We start from the raw sequence: 25171 nt of genomic DNA, 5'->3' as shown, positions 1-25171 counted from the left end.
TGTGCGTTTTGGTTCGTGATATTCGTCCCGTGATACCTGCCTCCGTACGGATACGACGATGGCGGACCATTCGAACCATTCCTCGGTGCACGTGTACTTCCGGCATGACGACTACGTGGAGCTGATGCCCACGTGGGGATATGCAGCATCAGCGTTTGTCCTGTTCCTAATAGGGTTCTTCGGCTTTTTCCTCAATCTGATGGTCATCATACTGATGTTTAAGGACAAGCAGGTATGTGGTATTTTACGTACATACTTATGATTAACCCGATGGTTGCCAGAGACGAGATATCTCGGCAAATGGCGGAGTGCCCGTATGGCCAGAGACGAGATATCTCGTCAGTACTTTTGATGACGTATTACTCCGCAGTTTTAACTCATATTGACAATCTGTCAAAAACGGAACATACATTGCCATCAGTTGAAGTTGTCACAAAATATTTTATAAAGTTTTTAAATACTTTTAAGTGATTTATCGGTATCACTTTCAGCTGACAGTTGACAGATGTCATTAGGGCTACCACTCAAACCACTTGAAATATTGATTATTTTAATCGATTGTTTTGAACGCCAGGGGTTTTTATTTTGCTCAATTTTTTTGTGTTTTTCTTATTATTTTAAAATATTCCATTGATAAATAATAGTTGTGTGTTAATATTAAATTTAATAAAAACTTGCGTGTGCGACTTAGTGTGACAACCCTGAAAATTTGAAACTGGTTTAACTTCAAGAATAAAACTCTAACAATCGATGCGGGATATAATATTTGGTAAGTAAATTATAATTCAATAAAAACAACAAAAAAAAATCTTTAGACAACTTTTTTTTTTCAAAAAAATACTTGGCCTGTTGAGCACTGCGGCGTAATTTATTTGCGGCTATGAAAAGGTTAAGGAAAGCAGGTATATTTTCTTACGTATACGAATTTATTCAGATGTTTAAGCACAATGAGGTTTGTATGTGATATTTTATGTACGTACTGATGTTAAAGGACAACCAAGTATGTGGTATTTTACATACTTACTAATGTTTTAAGGACAAGCAACTATGTATGTGGTATTTTACGCTCATACTAATTTTTAAGGAAAGCAGGTTTATTTTCTAACGTATACGAATATATTTTGATGTTTAGGCACATGGAGATATGTGTTATTTTACGTACATATGTACTTATGTTGTAGGAAATCAGGTATGTTTTCTTACATGTATATTCTGATGTTTAAGCATAAGGTGGTATGTGGTATTTTACGTACATACTGATGTTTAGGATAAGCAATTTTGTACTATTGTATGTTCATACTGATGTTTAAGGATGTTTTATTTAACGTATGTATGCAGGTATGTTTTATTTAACGTACATACTGGTGTGTAAGGACATGCAATGTGGTATTTTACGTACATGCTAATGTTAAAAACAACCACGAGTGTGATATTCTATTGAGTTATTTTTTACGTTATGTTTTGACATTTTTTGACAACATATATAGATGAATAAGAATATGGAAGTTAATGTAGTTAAAACATAATAGGAATGTTACACGTGTGTAAAGTGATCACTTTAACTAGCCTATGACGGTCGTAAGCTCTGTAAATGCCCAGACTTCTAAATTATTTTTTTATCTATGTTATCAACTCTTATTTAAGAGTTGAGGCATAATATCAAATATATCTTTTCTTATAATGATGCTACCAACAAAACAATTTATGCATGTAAAATGACTTTAATATTCATTATCATATATTTCTGATGTCCTTTTACGCCGACATAATGCATATACTTTAATTAAGGTTTAAGCCTTATTCCGTAAGCCTGTTGTTGAAGGTTTTAGTACGTATGTGATGTTTATCGCGGTCTTCACACGTAATATATCTATCCTTTGTGAAAACGCTGAATATGGTCCTTGGGTTAATAAATGGACTAGTTTAATTATCCTGCTATAAAAAATATAAACCATAAAATTAATTTGTGATATAAATTTAAAATTCGACCCATGCGGGTCGTAAAAAATGCCCAAACTATTGTTTTTCTATTATTTTTTCATAGTTCAAGTGTCGAGCTGTGGTCCCGTGGTTAGTGTCGCTGACATTTAAGTTAGAGTTTTTCCGTTCGAATCCACACTGCCACAATTTGATACCTGTTTCTAATAATGAGCCGCTTAGGCTCACAGAAAGTATGAAATTGAAATATTTGTGTAAATAATAAAAAAATACAAACATTTCTTTAAAAAAAAATATTATCATTTCATTAATTGATTCGGCAGTCACTTTGTAGTTATGTCTGTCCATTTTTATCTATCAAGTTTTCCTTGGTAAATACCACTATTTCTTAAAATCTATTGTGACACGTGCATTGATGCATTCCGCATCATTTTCGTACTGTGTTTATACGATGTATAAAAAGTACGCGGAGTGCATCAAAACACGTGTCACAATAAATTTAAAGAAATAGTGGTAAAGTAAAATTTTAATTAAAAAGGGATATTATCAATTAGGAGGAGATGAATTTAATATTTGGTACTCTACATTTTGTATAGTTAGGAATTAGGAATGAGGGTGAATGCTGGAAACAGTTCGAATGGTGCGCTAAAATCAGTTATAATAAATTAAAACATTTTGGCGAAAGTAAAACTGGCAGTGCATAATGGTATTACGTGTGTAAAGTGATCACTTAAACCAGCTTATGACGGTCGTCAGCCCCGAAAATGCCCAGACTTCCATATTCTCTTCATCTTTGATGAGATGTCAAAAAATAAGATTCTCAATACTATTTTGAATCGAGAGTATATTTCAATATATTTTTTATATAAAAGACAATAAAACGTCCAATTTGGTTTGTAAGGCGTCCAATAAAAAAAACTGTGAATTATCAAAAATTATTATTTTTATTAATTGTCATAAGTATATAGTTATATTTTGCCAGAAATATACTTCCCTGAAAGTTTAACATGTTTCCACAAAAAAGTATTTTGTACAAAAAAAGCACAATTCTTTGCTCACTCCTCGACGAAAACGTGTCAAATATTCAAATGCGAGTTAACGGGGGATAAAAAGATCTAAAGGTGGGCTTAAACCCTAAATGATGATTCGAGGATGAAGGTGAAAGCTTTTAAGAGTTGGCTTAACACAAACTATCCCAAGCGGGGTTCGCAAGTCCCCCTAACCCACTTGACAATATATTATTAATTCATTATCTTTAACATTTAAAAAATTCATATTATTTACATTGCTCAAGATTTAAGTGTAATATATTAAATTCTTAATCCTACCCTTCCCAGTGTAACAATTGTACGTATGAAAAGTCAATATAGTTTCTTCTTCATCTTCTTTTTGAAGATCCTAGGGATCTGTTTGTGCCTCCGTATGTCGCTCTTGGGATGTTGACTCCCAGCTGCCTTTCCATCTTTTCGGAAGTCTGCCTGGGGGTCTGCGTCCTTCAGGGTTACCTTGGAGGGCGATACGTGGAAGTCTGTCTTCTGTCATTCTATTTATATGTTCCTTCCAGTATCGCCTTCGTTATCGTCCCTACCTCACGATATCCTCCGTGTTACATATGCTCCGGATGTTGGTATTTCTTGCTCGGTCTCGCAATGTGTTTCCGGTTATGGATCGGAGAATCTATATAATATAGTTTTAATTGTATTTATTTTTTTGTAATATATTTTATAGCATACACATATTATAATTATATGTGTAGAAAAACAATTATTCAATGGGATATCATCGCTTGAATGTGGTTTTGATTTTGGCCTATATAAATATAATTTTTGTCTTTATTTTTTTTCTTCTTCTTCTACATGGTGTAGACCATATTGTCTATTTCTAAGAGGGATTAGCCTACTGCGGTGTCGGATTCCAAGCTGTCAATCTATCTTTTTGGTAGTTTACCTGGGTGTCATTTACCTTGTGATTGACCGTGCTGTGCAATATGAGGAAGTGTGGATGGTTCTATTTTTCTCGTGGTTCATTATTTTCTTCGTTGCCTCCCCTACCTTACGACATTAATTAAAAAAATATATACAAGGTTTACAGTGGCACGTTTACAATGTTAAATTGAAAAGTGTTCTATAACAGTTATTTTTCATATGAAATTAGATTTAAATTTTGGGGTCTCTCGAAGTCTCTTCCTTTCAACATTTATATAATTTCATATTCAGTACTGTACAGGTTAAAATAGTTGCGCTTTTACTCTATGAATAAGTAATACGAATTTAAATAATTGATAAGAAGAAAAACAGTAAAGAAGGTCTGTTGTAGGTATGTGGGATTTGTATTAGTACCTAGTCGTATATCTCTAAAGAAGTCTATTGAAATCATTTAGAGGAAAATACCTCTTTAAGCTGAAGATTCACATTTTTCAAGAGTGAAAATCTAGACACAATTTTCAGGAACCTCAGATGGGCATAAATTAAAATAAAACAAGTTCTCTTCTTCTTCTTCATCTAGCAGCATTGTACTGATTATAGTCAGAATTTAATTTACATTTCATTTAATTAGTATATATTTTTATAATTTCCACCCAAATTATAATGTAAAAAAATCCAAAGTATTTTGAGTTCCATCTAGTTTCTAATATTCTAAATCTATTACATAATTTTTGATAAATAATTGATAATGGTTTTTTAATTTGTATAGTCCAATTTAATATGTTGAACGTTGCACTTATTTTGGTACAATAATTTTGTTATTTGCACGTGTTGAACGCTATATCCATCCATCATGATTTGCATAAAAGATTGAATAAATGACAATCAATTTGACAGATGTAGCATCAACAATATGGCCGCTATCAACTTTGAAAGCTCGTATTCAGCGGTGGGCTGCAGGGGGCTCAGAGGAGCTCGCGCGAGCCCCTTGTTAAATTAAGAGAAATCAATATTTTCTGATTAAATCAGTAAATTGGTTGGTTTAAATGTATAATGAAACCTTACCTTAACCTTTTGAAATTTCTCGAGAAAATTTATTGAAATATTTCTTGAAATCTTAGGAAAGTAAGTACGTTTACAACTAATATTAAATATTTGACGAGCTTAGGTTAAAAAGTCGTACAAGAAAAAAAAATGATAATTTTAAATAAACTCTTTTAGAGGTCAAACTCTCTTAAAGTCTCTTTAAGAGTTTAGAAGGTGCTCGTATTTGATTTGTTTAACTAAAGTATTATCTACTATAAAAAAGTCATATCGATATTTTGTCGTCATATTAATATGTATTATTTAAATGTATTTTGGATAGTTAAAACAAAATTATACACCTCCCTCTCCTCCCACCCCTACCCAAAACACTCGTGAGCCCTTCGTTGAAAAATTGGCAGCCCACCACCCCTGCTCGTATTGAAAGACCCTGTACCATTTCGATGAAAGTTTTTTTCTGTGTTTACAGTTGTGGACTCCCCTCAACCTGATTCTGTTCAACTTGGTGTGTTCGGACTTCTCTGTGTCCGTTCTTGGGAACCCGTTCACCCTCATATCGGCTCTGTCACATCGCTGGGTCTTCGGGACTACTATGTGTGTCCTCTATGGCTTCTTCATGACGTTACTAGGTAAGAGTTATATATATATATATATATATATATATATATATATATATATATATATATATATATATATATATATATATATATATATATATATATATATATATATATATATATATATATATATATATATATATATATATATATATATATATATATATATATATATATATAGACATCTCAACACAGATGAAGAAGAATATGGAAGTCTGGGCATTTACGGGGCTTACAGTAAAGCTTAAGTTCTATATAAATACTTATTTATTTTTTTACAAAAATGTTAACAATATTAGTACCACAGACATGCGTTACGAGTCGAGGTTAAACATGCAGTAAATGATCCAATTTCGAAAGATTGTTCTTGAATCACTAGAATTTCACTTAAGACATCTATTGGTGAGATGACCTATTACTAAGCCCCGTAAATGCCCAGACTTCCTTATTCTTCTTCATCTTTGTTGAGATGTCAAAAAAAATAATATGAAAAATAATTCCTTTACTTGGAGATAATCCAGATTTGTGAACAAGTATTTGGACACACTCAAAATGTTGTAGGTAAGATTTAAGTAAGCAACAGCGGTATATTTGGCTAGCTTCTTCTTCTTCTTCTGCTTAGATGTCTTCAATGCTGTGGGTCTAGACCATCCTTTCTCCACGTCCTTAAAACATTTATTATTATTTTTTGATACCTTGATTTCTTTGTTGGTTCTCTTAAGAAGCATAATGTAGTAGTTTCTTCAGATCTTCATTTATCTTCACAACATGTTGAGTGTGTCCTAATTCTTGTAAGAACTTGTTCACAAACATGGGTTTCCCCGCATAGGAGTTATTTTTACATTTTTTAACATCTCAACATAGACCAAGAAGGAATAGAAGTCTGGATATTTACAGGGCTCATGACCTGGCAAAGACCGGTAAAGTGATCACTTTTCACACGTTAACCATTCTACCTCTAAAAAAATTAACTAACTAACTAACTAACTAACCATCACGCCGCTTCCTCGCAGGGGTAGGCAGAGAGAATAAAGCGCCACACCACTCTGTCCTTGCAAACATTCTTCGCCTCTTCCACGTTCATGCATCTCCTCATAATACCCGCCGATTGTTACGACTCCTAACCTGACCACTTTCGAGTATTTGGCATACCTGATCGTGCCATGTTTTTCTCGCTCTTCCTCTGCTTCTTTTCCCGCTAACATTCGCCTCATAAATTTGTTTTACCGTTCTTTCCTCACTCATTCGTTCTACATGTCCAAACCATCTCAACACACCTTTCTTAATTTTATCGATGATGCTTATCTCAGCTTTGCATTCCTTCCTTATTTCACTATTCGCACATCTATCATACATCGTTTTGTCGCACATTCTTCTGAGAGATCGCATTTCGACTGCATTCAGTCTACTTTCATCCTTTGTTTTCCAACTCCATGTTTCACTTCCATACATTAGAGTTGGAACCAGGACTCCGTTGTGCACTGCCAGTTTAGCTTCCGCTGATCGGTTTTTATTTGCTAGAACTGATTTCAGTGCACCATTTACTTTGTTCCCAGCATGAACGTGCTAAAAAAATGACTCTTGCAAAATGAGCTTTCTCAATCTGACAAAGATGGCTCTAATGAATTCACTATCCATGAGCCATCTTTGTCGTGTCATGAGATTAATGATATATGTAGGAGTTCCAAAAATATGGGTAGTATTATTGTCAATCATGGGTAGAATGGTGGATGTTGCACGTGTGTAAAGTGATCACTTAACAAGCCTATGATAGGCCCTGTAAATACTTAGACTTCCATATTTTTTTTATCTTTGTTGAGATGTCAATAATGTAAAAATAACTCCTAGATAACCCAGATTTGTAAACAAGTATTTAGACACACTCAAACTGTTGTAAACATATGTTTATTTTTTTAAATTTTAGGTAGCTATGGGTTGTATACCCTATAATTTGGCATTTGAATTATTTTGAGGGTGTAAACTGACCAGTACAAAAATATATACATTTATTGTTTCGGCATTAACTTTGTGGTAAGACATGTTATATATATCCCATATCCAACCTGCATATTATACCAATAATAATTTACATAAAATCCTCGATAACTCAAAATCTAAAATTGATTTATTACAAAAATGTGGAGTTTATGAAATTTCGTGTGGAGATTGTGATTGTGCCAAACTGCGAGAAATTTAAAGATTACAATTAAAGAACGTCTCGTTAGTAATTATTTTTCGGAATTTGCAAATCACATAATAGATACTAATCACTCATTTCACTCTCATAAATTAAAATTATTACACCTTGTTCCATATAAAGGCCAAATTATGAATTATCTTGAAAATTTAGAAATCCAAAAAAGCCTAAATTCTAATAATAATTTATTAAATAATATATTGTTTCAAAATTCTTCACCTTTGCTTTCCATTTTTCCTTTGTTTTCAAACTCCGTCCCTTGACTAACCCCTTCCCCTTACTTTCCCCTCTCCTTATTTATAGAACAATTTTATATTTTTTATTTTAGTTATTATACAGACCTGAATGATGGAAGTTTAACTTCTGAAACATGTTGTCTATAATAAAACTCAAGTGGTAAAAACGAAGTGTTTTCTTTAATCATTGTAAAATATATAAAAAACATATATTTTATGTTCTATCTGTCTTTTCGCGTAATTTCTTCACTGTAACCTGTTTGAGGTTTTGAAAAGTTTCAAAGCCCTATTTGAACAAAAGGTTCATATTTTGTTCAAACAATAGCAACCCACGGAAAAAAATCAGGGTTAATGCGTAAATTACGCACGTTACTTCAAAGGATGAAAAACCGGCGCAAATATTTGGATAGGTTCCTCCATCAGTCGATTCATTTCCATTTAATATTTTAGGGCGTTCATTCAAACAATGTGTTTAAATTTGTACTAATATTTTATGTAAATTTTCTTCGGCTAATATAGACCTCGCAAAACCTAAACCAATGATACTGTTTGAAGTGTATACCTTTGTAGTATTTTGTGCAGCGGTTACTGACTGCCAAGTTATTTTGATATTCTCAGTTCGTAGAAGAATAAGGGCGTTTGTCCACTACACGGGATTTCACCGTCTGGTTTTGAAAAATGAAAACGACTACGACAGTTTAGCGTGATCGAATTTACGCGCAACGTGTTCACGCACCGATCAAGAGCTCAGATCCGAAGAAAGATGGACACAAGCACAACCCAATCCAAGCCAATCGTCATTTAATACGCTAACTGACGTACCGGACGGTAAAATTACACGGAATTCCGTGTAGTGGACAAGCGCCCTAAGGCACTGTAAAATCCCTTACTTTCGTAAAAATATTGGTTTTCCAGATTTATCTACGATAAGAAGTAAATAGGCAAAAATGTTAACATTTTTTCCCAAAACTGTAGGTTGGCAATTCTCATGCCAATTAATTCTGTCTGCAGCCGTTCATTTACAGCCATAAATCTCTAACGAGGATTTGAGACAGCTGTGGAACCACTCTCTCAAGTTTTTATGACAGGATATATGTATGCACATCCTTGTCCTATGATTTGTTCTTTTTTGACATTGCCCAGTAATATAACACTTATTCTTTCGTATTTTTCTTCTTACGTTTATATATATATATATATATATATATATATATATATATATATATATATATATATATATATATATATATATATATATATATATATATATATATATATATATATATATATATATATATATATATATATATATATATATATATATATATATATATATATATATATATATATATATATATATATATATATATATATATATATATATATATATATATATATATATATATATATATATATATATATATATATATATATATATATATATATATATATATATAAATATACATATATATATATATATACATATATATATATACATATATATATACATATATAAAGTTAAAAAAAAAATTGTGATTTTTCATTAAAATATTTCTTTAGTACTATTTACTTATTTAGTACCTCAATCGCAGGGTAAACAAAAAATTACTTACGTTAAACATATGTACATATGTTTACAATATATAATATATGTATGTACTAAAGTATAATTTTATATAAAAAACAAGACAAAATAATATAAAATAAAGATTTAAAAAAATATATTTTGAATTATTTGTCGTTAGTGTATTTTATACTTATAACGGATATTTATCAAACAATATAAAAGCTATTTAAAGTATTATGGATATATACTACACAAATATTTCTGATGTTATTTTACAAATATCCTATAAGAAAGTATGAGGAAAGATTTAAAATATGGCATTGCAATAGCTTACTCAACGGTCACAATCGAAACTGGTTGTTTGGAATGAAAGAGTCCTTCCTATATCCGGCTGAATACAACTTCCGCATGGAGCGGCGTTGAATGTTGATTCTATTAATATTTGTATATTTAAAATTCTCATAGCGGAAACGTTCACTCCACTAGGGATTTGCATAACATTCGATACTACCCTCCTATGTAAATAAAACATTTTAGGGTTATTAAGAAGAATAATAAATTTTAATGAATAAACATGATTTTTTTATTTATTTAAAAATGGATAGAGCTGTGTTTTTATAACCTGGTATATTCACGTCAGCATTGAAAAAATATTGGAAAAGAACATACATATCTCCATGTTTTACCAAAATTAACATCACGAATAGGATAACAATATGTAGTCAGATCTACAAATACATTGAAGATGTAAAAATAATTATGATAATTATGAATTATGAAGTATATTTTATGTGTATAACACTTTTGTAGCATTTTTAATGTTATCGCTCAACTAAAGCTGCAAAATTTAATAAAATTTCGTTGTAGCAAATTCCTTTACATTAAATTGTTCCATACAAAATTTTAAAAAATCGAAAACGCGCCCAATCGCAGAAGTACTCAAACGGCGCACAGTGGGGTATATTAGCGATCTGGGCGGCCAATATTATTTTTCGTTCTAAATCGATTCCAAATATGCCTTTTGACTAATTTATTGTCCTATATGGATTTAAAAAGACTAATCAGTAAAAAAAAATAATGAAAATCGTACAAAAAAATCATTAAAAAAAATATTAGTCCGAGAAAGATGGCCATGGTTCCTCGTCCGGACACAGTCCTTCTTCCTCATCTGACGATTTTTCATTGCTATTTCTATTGAGTTCAGCTGGGAACAACATGTCTATGGTCTCTGTTAAAAAAGGTTTGCTTTTTTTACGAGGTACCAATCTCATTCCTGTTATGACGCCTCTCGCGAAAATTTTCGAGCAAAATTTTGCCTGTAAATGCGAAAATGTTTGTTCCGTGTATCAGCAGCTTCTTCTGATAGTTGGCCAATTGGAAGCAACACTTTTTCGATAACTTCCGATCCGTGCATTAAAATTTTGTGCATCGTAGGAGTCATTGGATTCCAAGGATATAGTTTGATGTAAAGATCTGCCGTACTCTTCGCATACACAGAAAACTTTTAAGTATCAATTTTATGTCCGCTTGATAATGTTTCTAATATACCTTTCAGGCGATATATCAAATTCGTATCAATTGAAGTATTTTTTTATGTTAGCTCATGATCTTTGATGGTCGTCCTGATCGATTCATTACCCTAGGAATTGTAAAAGTTCCGTCAAGTCAATTTTCATTTTTTATCAAGAAAGTTTCCTCCTTTCTGAGTGCATTAGTCCATCTTTATTTCGTTTCAGACTTGAAATGCGAAAAATCGTGGTTTATTTTCTTTGCATACTCGTCAGGCAAATTATCTAATTTTAAAAGGTACTTTTTTAAACATTTTAATTTTTCATTGATTTTATTAGGATTTTGTTGCTGCATGATAATAAATAACTGTTTTCTTGTCATTAATCTAACATCCACTGGTCCTAAAATAAAAATGTAACAATTTAAAGACAAAAAACAGTACGTAGTTCAGTTTTCATTATTATGCTGACTCATCTGAAAAGAGCGATTTCTTTAAAAAGATTTTCAATTTATATAAAGAAAGAGAGCTAAGCTATTAATTACATTCAATTTTTGCCGAGAAATGTTCGGAAGCACAACTAAATATCTTGAATTTAAAAAAAAATTAAGGAAAAATCCATTTCAAGGCACTTTTTAAAATTAGTTTTATTAAAGTAAATATGTTAGCTATTGCAACTTAAATCTATGTAAAATAGACACTCTTACCTGCTCTATTACAATCCATTATTAAATTGTATACGTGTCATACAAAAAATACTAATAATCACTGAAATGTATGCGTACTAAACGAACAGCGAAAGAGAAACATTTGAACGCACAATAACAACAGCTTTGCGACTGACCATTAGATACGGGAGATGAGCGTGGGGGGTTAACAATTATTGTGTATCATCAACAAAATGTTCTTTTTCATATTGCTATATTTTTCATACACCTGTGACAATGTTTTTAAAAGTGACTTTTGGCCGCCCAGATCGCTAATATACCCCACTGTGCGGCGTCACTTATACAAATGTCAAGTTATCAAGCTGAAAATATCAATAATATCTAATAATATAAGTTCTTTTAACCTGAAAAGGAATGTGTTCCGTTTTGTTTAATGTACTACTTTTTTTGTGTCTTGTAGATCTATATGTTGTGCTGAGAGGTGCTTTCTGTGTGTGTCATGTAAGAGAAATTCTTAAACGCACAAGTAAGGATGGTTTAAGCTTATAGTTGTTTGACTGTCATAAGTTATTTGTTAAATAATTGCTCTGTAGGAATTTATCTCGGGACTATAAATATTATTTTCTAAATTGATTTTTGGGCAATAACAAATATTTTTAATAACGCATTGCTCGTACTACCCCAACCAATAATCCCATGCTGTAGAATACGCTGGCACAAAGAGAATTATGGCAACGTATGGCTTTAAAATGCATGAATTTTTTTTTCAGTTTATGCATAAAAATCATAGTTCTTTTCATTTAAAAAGGTTTGTGTCAGGTTTCGTTGGTTTTGCATATCTATGTACATTTCCATAAAATGTGTTAATGGTGATTTGTTTGCTTTGTATATTAATATATACTCATTTATATATATATATATATATATATATATATATATATATATATATATATATATATATATATATATATATATATATATATATATATATATATATATATATATATATATATATATATATATATATATATATATATATATATATATATATATATATATATATATATATATATATATATATATATATATATATATATATATATATATATATATATATATATATATATATATATATATATATATATATATAATTCAGGTTCATTATCGAGCAATATTTCTGGGAAACTAATTATAATTTCTACGTTTCTACGTTAATTAATTAATGATAAAATGAATTCACACGATGTGAAAGATTGTTTGCTTTTGAGAAACTTTCCACACAAAAGAAAAGTTACAGAAAACCAAACATTTTGCTCGGAAACTTTCTACCGTTGTTGAAAGACAAACAGCAGATTGTAATTTACAGTTATAAAATTCAGTAGAAAGTAGTTTCATCATCGTTTCCTTCCTATAAAGTAGATTGAACGAGGAACACTTAAACCATTTCAGTATTAATGATATGTGCGTGAATTGAAACGGATGTGTGCGAAGGATGTACAGGGTGGCGCAAAATTAATCACCCCATCGGAAGATGTTATCAGTTTTGCAAATGGGATCGTACGTCAATCATATTTAACATTTGTGAACTTAACAGGAAAGTATATAAAAAATAATTTTATTGACATAGTGCTGAGAGTCTAATTTTTTTTTGGGTAATATATCCTTAATAAAACAAGGTTTGTTGGATTGAATTCTACATTTATTCATGGATATGTTAATACGTGATGCGTTTCGTCTTCTTAGGAAATTTTCAATCACATTGAGTGTTATAAGTATATTTGTATATATATTACAGGTACCAAAAATAAATAAAAAAAATATATTTGACACATATTTACTAACATAAATCTTGCAGAGTGACAAGGCATGAAAAATAATGATTTTTTTTCTATTTATATATATATATATATATATATATATATATATATATATATATATATATATATATATATATATATATATATATATATGTATGTATATATATATATATATATATATATATATATATATATATATATATATATATATATATACATATAAATATATATATATATATATATATATATATATATATATATATATATATATATATATATATATATATATATATATATATATATATATATATATATATATATATATATATATATATATATATATATATATATTTATATATATTTGATCCAATTTGAAAACATTGTACTAGAATCACCCAAGACATCTATTGGTGAGACGAAGACGCTTTTTTATAGAGCAGAAACTTTTTCAAACACTTAAAATGTTGTTAACAAATTATCTGGTTAAAATACAAGCATAAATCTTTACTCGAAAGTGGTCTTACACAAGTGTTTTATTTTTTCATGTAAATAACCACTGAATGAACACGTCTTAATTTTTTTTCAGGGATTACGTCTATTACTACACTAACTGTGCTTTCCTTCGAACGTTATATGATGGTCTCCAGACCATTCGCTTCTCACCATCTCAACATGAGAGGAGCTTCCTTCTCCATCTTCTTCATCTGGTCTTACTCCTTTCTGGTGACCAGTCCACCACTCTTCGGCTGGGGAAAATTCGTAAACGAAGCAGCAAACATAAGGTGAGTTTTGAAGATATTTTATTCACAAAGTTATTGGTTTAAATTTATTTATTAATTTACAACATATTGAGTATGTTCAAATACTTGTTCACTAAATCTGGATTATCTACAATAACAATAAGTTTTTTTTCATCTCACCAATAAATGTCTCTAGTGAAGTTCGAGTGATTCAAAAATAATGTTTCAAATTTGGTTCATATATATAGAACTTCCAAGAATTTGAGTTGAGTGGTTGTCAATAATGGGTAGAATTGGTGAATGCCCCGTAAATGCCCAGACTTCCATATTCCTTTTCATCTTTGATGAAATGTCAAAAAAATATTATTTATTAATTGTTATAAAATTAATTCTCGGTATAGTCTTAACGATTGTGTTGTATTTTTTAATTGAATATAAAAATAAAACACTCGTACAAGACCACAATTGAGTTTGTTAATATAAACACGACTAGTTTCGAAACTATTGTTCTAACCAGACATCTCCAGTTATACCTCTATCAGAACTTATTATAAATTATGTAATGCTCGTCAGTTTATATTTTTACATTTTTAATTTAAGTTTGAATTGGTTAATGATAAAGCTAAACGCATTTATACGATGAAATTTTGTATTGATTTTTATTATTATGTACTGTTATTATTTTGTTTGTAAATAAAAGTAATACTTGACACTGGCAGAAACATCCTTTCACTCGGTGACTGCCAAATAAATATTTTTTTTAAAATACCGCTTTCTCTTAAAATCTAATGTGACACGCATTTCGATGCATTTCGGATCATAAAAAAATATCACTACATATTTATTTTCAAACGCGGTGTTTGATTTGAATCAAATTAGATATGAATCAAAACACGTGTAACAATAGATTTTAGAAATATTGGTGTTTTCCAAGTCAAATTTTCCAATCAAATTTTAAATGGATTGATGTTACCACAAAAAATTCCGAATCAATTGACGTATTTTTACAATTTGATGAGAATATCTGTAATTCTCGAAACGACACTATTCGTGTTTACATTGGTTATCTCGAAAGTAGGAGTTGAGAAGTATTTTATTTTTATATAAATGATCGTGTTGTTCCACAGAATTAATGCCAAATCGTAAAGATAATAACAAAGTGATTTTCAAATCTATTTTCTCCATCTTTACTATACTATCCGAATAAAAGCTTTTAAAAATTTAAGCTTTGCGTATATTTCTGTTGTTAAATCGTAAAAGCACTTATTCTGCAGTTTTTTTTTTAATGTTCTACTACAATTTCATTTATATTTTGTTTGTAAACAGACCCTTAAAAAATAACGGAGAGATAAAATTTTATGATATCGAATTCGCATAAACTGATAACAAATAAATTACCTTTATACCCTTGATATATGGAAAAGTACTCGGATAATCTAGAACTTAAATGAATGGCACTTTTTTGTTCATACAAAAAACATGAAAATGGAAGAGTTCGTCCCTAAATTTACAAATAAATCTAAAAGTCAATTTATTAAATCTGGAAATACCTCACCTTGGTCCTTTTCCATTACCCTACAGATTTAATAAACGTGATTTTTCCCGAATTTTTTTGTCAATTGGTCTAGATTTACATGCGGTAGAATAATTTTATCACTATCTCGATAGTTCCATAAAAAATACAGTTTATGAAATTTCGTTTACATATTATTCAGTCCGCCTCCATAGTGTAATTAATGGTCAGTACACTCGGCTACCGTTCTGGAGGTTCCGGGTTCGATTCCCTGGAGGGGGTCAAATAAGTAAAGGTAATTTTTTTACTCAAATATTTATTCAATATAACCCTGGACTGGTACCTGAAGTGGAGGGCTGATCACCTTTCCTTCGTGTGTTAACGATCAAGATAAAACTGCGTTTATATGATGCAGTGCCCTATGCACCATTGGGGTGCGGGTAAGGGTTTGATTGATATATTATTCAATGTCTTTTTCGGAAAAAAAAACTAGGTAGGCAGAGAGAATAGAGCGCCGTACCAGTCTGTCTTTGCTAACAATCTTCGCTTATTCAACACTCACGCATCTGCTCATACATACATGCCGATTAATCAGACTCCTGACGTGACAAGTGATCACGTAAACCAGCCTATGACAAGTCGTAAGCCGTGTAAATAACCCGACCTTCAAATTCTTCTTTATCTATGTTGAGATCTCAAAAAATGTTAGAATCATATAATCATTAAAATACTAAAAGAATACATCAAACGTGATTAATGTTAATACGACTAGTTTCGAGAACCACAAAAAACACTGTTTGTATTTTCACATGTTGATGACAACATCAGTAGTTCTCGAATCTAATCGTGTTTACATTAAGAAACTAAAAGTGGAAGAAAAAAGTTTTGACGATAAAAAATGTGAAGAAAAAGTTTTCAGGATATTATATTCAACTTATTTCTTATCTGTTATTTGATCTTCACAAATATATTATTGAAGAGAGGGAAATGATAGACATAACTGTAGCTTACATAATAAATGAGACAGAAAAAATCCAATTCTCTCGTTCTTCCTTTTACGATATTTAATTTACGTAACTATTTATTCCATATCGATATATTACACATGTTCGTATAAATAATTATTTTTCCTGGAAGATATTTTAATAACAGGGATATAATAAACAAATCAAAATATTCATGATTGCTTTGCGTCTGACAACATATTAATTACGGAAGCGTTCTGATATCTCACTTACCCAAAATATCATATGTCAATTATTACGGAAGGTTCATACGAGTGTCTACAGTAATTCCGCCAATTTTGAATCAACTCAAAACGAAAACCTTTCATACGTATAACAAACTATGTAGTGAGTTTTGAACTTTGACTGCATGAGTAATTTTGTATGGTCCTAAGTTCGACTAGTCAATATTATGAGTGATCGTAGCAGTTTCTTTTAAAAACATCTATAATAATCTATATTTTTATTTTTATTTTATAATTTAAATGTAATTTTGTTTTAAAATCACTTTACATATTTTATTTTAACTTAATTATAATGTTTACCGGTTTCGAAGCTAACCGCTTCTTTATCAAGATTGCAGTCTTGATATAGAAGTGGTTAGTTTCGAAACTGGTAGACATTATAATTAAGTTAAAATAAAATATTTTTATCGCCTACTTTCAAAATCCGCCAGATCCATGTAAGTCGATTTTCCAAAAAATTGCAAAATTCTCCGGGTAACATTTTTGTTAAAATGATTTGTGTATCTTTGGATAAAATATTATGAAATAGTGAATTTAAAAAAAAAAATAGTTTTTTTTTCAGTATTAAAAAAATACGATACACAAACCGATAATTACGTCAACTCAATTTTTTACCTATCCCCACTCTCTGATTGGCCGATATGGGTCAGAAGGAAAGATCCATGAATATAGCGGAATTTGAAAAACGACGCTGTTTTTAAGTATTTTTTAGCAGGGTTTTCAAGTATATAAATATTTTAAACAATAAAACCCACAATTGGCATTCCGATGGAGTATTTATTTTTAAATCTTAAAAAATTGGATCTGGCGGACTTTGAAAGTAGGTGACACATTTATAGTGATTTTAAAATAAAGTTACATTTTAATTATAAAAAAATATCTGGGTTGATCGTTGGCAAGTTTATCCCCGATTTGACGCATTTAAGGCAGAACTAAAATTTAAATGAATATATTTCATCGTCTGTTCTCATCAGCAGATGAAAATACAAACATAAATATCATGTAAAATATCATATGACATATTGACCCGTTATTTCATGTGTGAGTATCCATGGTTGATTTAAATAAGCTTTTTATTTTACCAAAGATCCTAATTAAAATATATGTAAGATTCTTTCCGATTTATTTTGCAATCTGGAAGACGCCGAAAAACACTATTTTCAATTATCATGAGGCCTATAATTTTAACCAATTATCTTATTCACAACATTTGGGTATCCTAATTCTTGATTACAAAACTGGATTTATCCACTTATTTTTTAATACAAATATTTCTTCTGAAATATATTCTTCCTCATCTATGTTGAGAAATCAAAATGTAAATGATTTTCATTAATTTATTTGGCAGTTTGTGGTAATATCTGTCCATTTTTAATTTAAGTATAACTTATTTTTTTGACACCTCATTAAAGATGAAGAAGAAAATGGAAGTCTGGGCATTTACGGGGCTGACGACCGTCATAGGCTGGTTTATGTGATCACTTTACACGCGTGTAGCATTCACCAATTTTACCCATTATTGACAACCACACTTCTCAAATTCTTGGAAGTTCTGTATATATGAACCAATTTAGAAACCTTGTTCTTGAATCACTAGAACTTCACTAGAGACATCTATTGGTGAGATGAAAAAAAACTAATTGTAAAGAAGCTTTTTACTAAGCAGAGACTTTTATATTAGCATGTGAGGTCCAAATCCTGGATTTCAATCACACACATGAGAAACGCCAGAAAATACCATTTTCATTTTTATTATTAAGCTTATAATTTGACCAGATAATTTATTTACAACATTTTGAGTGTGTCTACAACATTTCTCATCATTAAAAAAAAACAGTTTATTTGATGTTCGAAAATGATGCGGAATGCATCGAAACACGTGTCACAATAGATTTTAAGAAATAGTAGTATTTACCAAGTAAAACTCAAATTTAAAAAGTAAATATTTTACTAATTGTATTTTTTTTCAGTTGCTCGATAAACTGGGAGGACCAATCACTAAACGCCCTCACGTACATAATATTTCTGTTTGCGTTTGGCCTCATCTTTCCCGTTATCATCATCACATTCAGTTACATGAACATCATCAGGACGATGAAAAAGGTAAATCAAAAATGTATTAAAGCTCCCTTAAATCGACCTATATTTTGGCTTGAAATTAGAGAGATTTTATCTAGAAATGACTATTGCTCGTCGATTCAGAAAATTGCGAAGAGAAATTTAAATTTGAGCTCGAAAGAGTTCAAAATGGCTACCTTATCGGAACGCATCAGAATAATTGAAGAGATATGGGTTTAAGTGAAAAGAGAATAGGGTTTTATGCTGTATCAACCCTGCGTTAGTCGCAATACTACGAGATACGTATTTTGTCTTAAAGTAGGTATCTAACAGATACAGAAGTTTAAAATTAAATTTATAAGATAAATCGATGTTAAGGCTGAACTCGTAAACATCCAATTCAGAAACTTTGGAGCGACCGGCTTCGTGACAATCCAGACACCTGGTTGGCACATTTTTTTATAACATATATTGGATTTTTTTACGGATATACTTACATATATTGAAAAAACATTTTAACATTTTTTTTTATTATTTTTTTCAGTAACTCTTTTCTTTTCAAAACCAAATATTTGTTTGGAAAAAAACTTTTATTCGCTGCAAAACAGTGTTTTAAGAAGATTTAATTTTGTAATTTTTTAAATACTTATTATATAGAAAATTAAATTACAGTTTATCGTATATTGGGTCTTAATTTTTAGATTCAAGTTTAAATATGAATAATTCTACATTTTTTAAAAATATTTAATATAGAGTAGTAAGACATTAATGAAGAGGTTGTAGCCAACAGAGTGAGTTTTTTTTATTTATTTAAAATTTTCTAAATTTTTTAAAATATTGTATATCAATTTATTAAACATGTGCCATGCACATTATCAATAAATATTGTCAATTTGAAATCACTACACCATAAACGTGGGGCAACACGATTTCTGACCTAGTATTTTATTGACTGTTGCCAAAATTGAAAACACCGTTGGGTAAATTGTGTATGCCGGGAAGTTGAATACTTTGAAGGGATCTAGGCATGTGAGTTCTAAATAAATTACCTTTTTACTTTGATTTTTTTTAGAAAATGTTAGTAATATTAGTATATACCACTCACCGAGATTTTTTGTCTATCGGTTTCGAGACGTACCCGTCTCTTCGTCAGGACAATAACTAAAACAGCATGCAAACAATACTACACGTCACTACCAAAGCACTATATTCACACTTACAATAACACAAAATGTTGATCACATGACCCGAGGACCAACATGCACTAGGGGTTGCAAAACAAACATGCAATAAGTACATTTTGTTTTATGACGTCAGTCTTCATATTAATTTTATGGCCCACGTATCATATCGTATCAAAACGGTTTCAATTTTTATTTAGATATTTTACACTGGATAAAAAACTGATCAGAATGTTTACATTTTCAGAACGCCATAAGGATGGGTAGAGTTACGAAGGCTGAGACCAGGGTGACCATGATGGTATTCATCATGATCCTGACCTTCATGATAGCGTGGACACCCTACTCTATACTGGCGCTCATCGAACAATTCGCGCCGCACGATATAGTAAATATATATTTTTAATACAGAAATTTAGACAAAAGTTACCAAATAAGTCAAATAATGAACACAGTTGAAATTAAAGGGATGAATTAAGTTTGTAAAGGTTTATAAACTTGACATGAAATATGTATCATTCTTCCCTTTTTATGAAAGAAGATGGAGGTCTGAGCATCCCAGGGCATACCTGGCATTTGGCTGGCTTAAGCGATCAATTTATGCATTTGCGTAACGATCACCATTCTGCCCATTATTATTACAAGGGTAAAAATATTCAGTGTCCGATAGAAGAAATAACATTATTATTGGGATTCATTTTGATAAAAATGTTATTTGATTTTTAGAGAGAGTTTTTTATGGTATTTTATTTTTGTAACAGTCTCCTTGTCATTCATCGTTCACTTTGTGTAATACCACTTAAAAATAAACGATGAATTATGAAGAGAGTATTAGATTACCGTACTACAATACTTTTAATAAACAAAATGCATCCTTTATATTATTAGATTAAAACCAATATTTTTAGCTTTTCCACTTTATTTGTTTGACCAGCGACCGAGTTTCGTCGTTACCAACATCATCAGACTGGTCGTTACCGTCGTTACTACCGTTACTACGTTATCTACGTTATCTACGTTATCGTTACTACCGTTACTGGTCGTTACCGTCGTTACTGACATCATCAGACCAGTCTGATGATGTCGGTAACGACGAACCCGGTCGCTGGTCAAATAAAAAAAGTGGAAAAGCTAAAAATATTGGTTTTAATCTAATAATATATTAAAAATGCAATTCCATCACGAAGTGTCAGTGGATAATATAAATCTATTGAAATGCATCCTATTTTTGTATCTATGAAATTGTTCAATATTATCTACTTTTTGGTTTGTTCATCAATATCGTCAAAATATCATTATTTAATTTTTGGAGAGATGTTTTTTGGCGATATTACATTTTTGTATGTAATCCTCTCCTTATCATTCATTGTTCGCTTTATGTAATACCACTTAAAAGTGAATGATGAATGATTAAGAGAGTGTAAGATTAACATATTACAAAATAAAAAAATATTTTTAATAAAAGAAAAATATTACATTTTTATGCAAGAAATTGCTCAATATCATTTACGTATAATTTGTTCATTTTTAAAGGTCTCACCTGGGCTAGGGGTAGTTCCAGCTTTAGTGGCGAAAAGTTCCATCTGTTACGACCCCATTATCTACGTGGGAATGAACACACAGGTAAATATATAAATAGTATTTTTTTTATATACCATTGTATCAAAACTCATCAAAACTCAGCCAGAAAAGTCAATTAATGTATGTTTTCAAAAGCTTTTATTAAGCTCGGATGAATTTTATTTTACGACTATTTTTTTAATCGATGTTGAAATAAAATCGTAACAGTCCGATTTCGAAATTCTATAAACGGAAATGTCAAATTGGCTTACCAACGTAATCATGCTTTCATAGTTTCGAAATTCGGTAAGAAAATATAATAAATAATAATGGAATATACTAATTTTAAAAAATTATAACACAAAAACTATATTGCCAGTATGGATTTTATTATTTGTCTGTATACAGGGGCTAATTGAAAGTTTTATTTTATTTAGTTTTAAAAACGACGTCTCGAATGCTGCCATTGTTCTCGTCAATGCGCTAAGATAGGCGAATTATATATATATATATATATATATATATATATATATATATATATATATATATATATATATATATATATATATATATATATATATATATATATATATATATATATATATATATATATATATATATATATATATATATATATATATATATATATATATATTTAGATTTACATATTTGTGCTTTAAAATGTGTGGCAAGTTTTTAATTTTTTTATTTTTTTCGTTTTTTTTCAGTTCCGACTTTCCGTTAAGCGACTGTTCGGATTTGGAAATAAGGAGGACTCAGTACACGAACGAGCACTCAACAATACTTTATTATCCCCATCCAAAGGAGTATCCCAGTATAACGACAATAATATTAAATTACAGTATCTTAATCCAAACAATAATACTGTTGTCGCAGTTACAATTTACCAAGACGAAGACTATGATAAAACAAATAATGATCTCGATACAACGGGCGTTAAAAAGAAAAAGAAAGTAGACAAGAAGAAAAAGAAAGTTACCCTAACAAGAAATACTCAAGACGAATCCACCGAGCATTCGGTTGATTCTGTCAAGGAAGAAGTAGAAAGACTCCATGTGTGTTCTGCCAAGAAAATTACTGATAACCCATATCAAGCATCTGAGCTAGCAAACAAGTATATCATCACACATTTAATAAAAGACGACATCACTCCAGACTCTACTGGTTCAGAATTAGAACCAATCGTACAAAAAAAGAGATCAAAACTTATGAAGAATATAACGTACCACGATGGAGAATCAGAAAATAGTTCATTTGGAAATCTAGGTGAAGACTTCGACAGCTGTGACATGCTGATTACCGAAATGAGGAAGCACTCTTCTAAAGATATTGGGACAACTAACACAGCAATGAACTACTGGGACGACATATCTTTGAACACCCCTGAATCATCTCGAAGAATCCAAAAGGACCTTCATATCAATTATACTTCCATCGTAAATGACAGTCCAGTTTCGACACGAAGGGATTCCTTGACTAGTTCTCAGTTGAGGTTTAAACCTGATTCTGATATCAGGGAAATCAAGTATAGTGGAGGAAGGAAGCCTTCCTCGAACAGTATGCTCGCAGGACATACGAGGAAGCTATCAGCTGCTCCGCGATACAACAGAGGAAACATTGGGACAAGACTGATGGTAGACGAAAGAGAAAAGTCGAAGTTGATGTGCTTCGAAGAGTCCAAGGCTGTGAATAGAGAAAACGGGGATCAAGAAGTGGAACAATTGTAAATGATTGAATTTGACTTGATTTGGCTTCTGATCTTCATACATTTTGATCCTCATATATACATTTTTTGGTTAATTTTTGACATCTATTTATTTTTATTTATCTAAATGTTCAAAGAAGCCGTTTTTATTTGCAATCTCCCTCTCTCTCTCTCTCCTTAGTTTCAATCCCGTGGATTGGTCTGCAGCAACAAATGTCACATCCTTTGCCATTGTGGTCTATAATCGAAACCTTCTTCAGCTCTTCAGTTCATCATACGTTGAACAGCCCTTTGCATATTTGGCTTTGATTTTCTGTAATTTAATTGAGCTACAGAATTTTTCTTAAAGATAGGTTCAAATTTAAGGGATTAATTTTAATCGTGCATTTTGTTCTCGTTATTTTTCGACCTATTTTCGTTTTCACAAATGCATTTTTTGGAAAATATGATTTTGTTGTTATAAGCCGAGTCAATTTGTATAAATTTAGAGTAATTTTTCTCATTGAATTGAAATTCCAATGCTCATTTAAAACAAACATTTGTGTAATTAAATGTTTAAAAAACAGGAATTTCTTTCAATCATGGTTTTAAGATCATTTTTTGTCATTTTTTCACCCTCATATATAATTTTTTTATATAAGTATATATATTTTTAAAATTCGATAATTTTTTAAATTTTTCATATTGAATCGAATTTTGAGGGTTCATAAGTGATATTTTTTATACTTGTGTAGTTAAATGTTTAAAAAGGAGGATTTTTTTAAAATTATTATTTTTAGCCCATTTTTTCATCCAATGCATTTATTTTACATATATATGGTTAATTTTTTTACATGTGTTTTAAAAAAAATATAAAAGTATATTGAAAATTCAAATAAGCTGTGTTTATTTGCATTCATTTTGTTGATTTATTTTAAATCACTGCGCAAGTCAATTTTGTCAATTTTAGTCAAATTTGACTAAAAGCATTGATTTATTACGTGAAACATCTCAGTGTTCAATGGGGAGAAACAATCCTAAATTCTAAAATGGATTATTTATATAAATATAACTTTGAAAATTTCAGGCGTAAGATTAGGAATTTAAAAATTAAAAAAATTAAATTTATTTATAAAATCATGAGAAAATCAGTACGATTCTTCTTAGAATATAGTAGTTTCAACTATCTATTTTCAACTTTAAAAAACGTAACGTCATCAAGTGTGACATAATAAGTTTTTTCGATAACAGGAATCAGAATAGTTAAACTTGCCATACCCGTTACCGCAAAGTTTGCGTACCCTGTTGATGCATTTACCATGCATTTATGCATTGCTATAATACAATTTTTTAAATCCATGCATATGCGTAATGACGCCTACTTACTAAATTCTTTATTTCGATGGGCGAATTTTTCTTATGAAAACGATTAATAAAATTATTTATTAAAATTATCTTAATTATCATTTAATAAATAGTGTGTCAAATCAGACATTTCTCCTGAATGTTTAAATGTTAAATATATTTATTACCTATATAAGAGTCAATTTCAGATAGTAAAAATTTATATAACGTAAGTCTAGACATTAAGTTAAATATTTCACTTCATTTTTTTCCTAAAAGATTTGAACATTTCAAAAGAGAAGATG

The 25171-nt window shown here is 30.2% G+C and overlaps 1 protein-coding gene across 1 annotated transcript; it reads left to right on the top strand.

The window, feature by feature from the left end:
- On the top strand, window positions 1–23565 carry LOC148302784 (uncharacterized). Its single transcript, XM_088271021.1, has 7 exons — window positions 1–232; window positions 5377–5536; window positions 14103–14298; window positions 18989–19121; window positions 20505–20645; window positions 21791–21880; window positions 22546–23565. The coding sequence occupies exons 1-7, from the start codon at window positions 59–61 to the stop codon at window positions 23563–23565; spliced, it is 1914 nt and encodes a 637-aa protein (XP_088127147.1). The 5' UTR covers window positions 1–58.
- Window positions 23566–25171: the final 1606 nt, after the last annotated feature.

Source organism: Brachycentrus maculatus, unplaced genomic scaffold, assembly GCF_059751285.1.
Source record: "Brachycentrus maculatus isolate JH-2025_06_01 unplaced genomic scaffold, ASM5975128v1 h1tg000410l, whole genome shotgun sequence".
Classification (NCBI taxonomy): domain Eukaryota; kingdom Metazoa; phylum Arthropoda; class Insecta; order Trichoptera; family Brachycentridae; genus Brachycentrus; species Brachycentrus maculatus.
Note: the sequence above shows the minus strand (reverse complement) of the source record. Positions and strands in the feature narration are given on the sequence as shown.

Bases quoted from the DNA above. Each gene is read 5' to 3' on its own strand.
- LOC148302784 (XM_088271021.1), top strand. From the start codon at position 59: ATGGCGGACCATTCGAACCATTCCTCGGTGCACGTGTACTTCCGGCAT. The intron at 5,537-14,102 runs GTAAGAGTTATA...ATTTTTTTTCAG, and splicing joins CTTCTTCATGACGTTACTAG to GGATTACGTCTATTACTACA. The intron at 14,299-18,988 runs GTGAGTTTTGAA...ATTTTTTTTCAG, and splicing joins AACGAAGCAGCAAACATAAG to TTGCTCGATAAACTGGGAGG.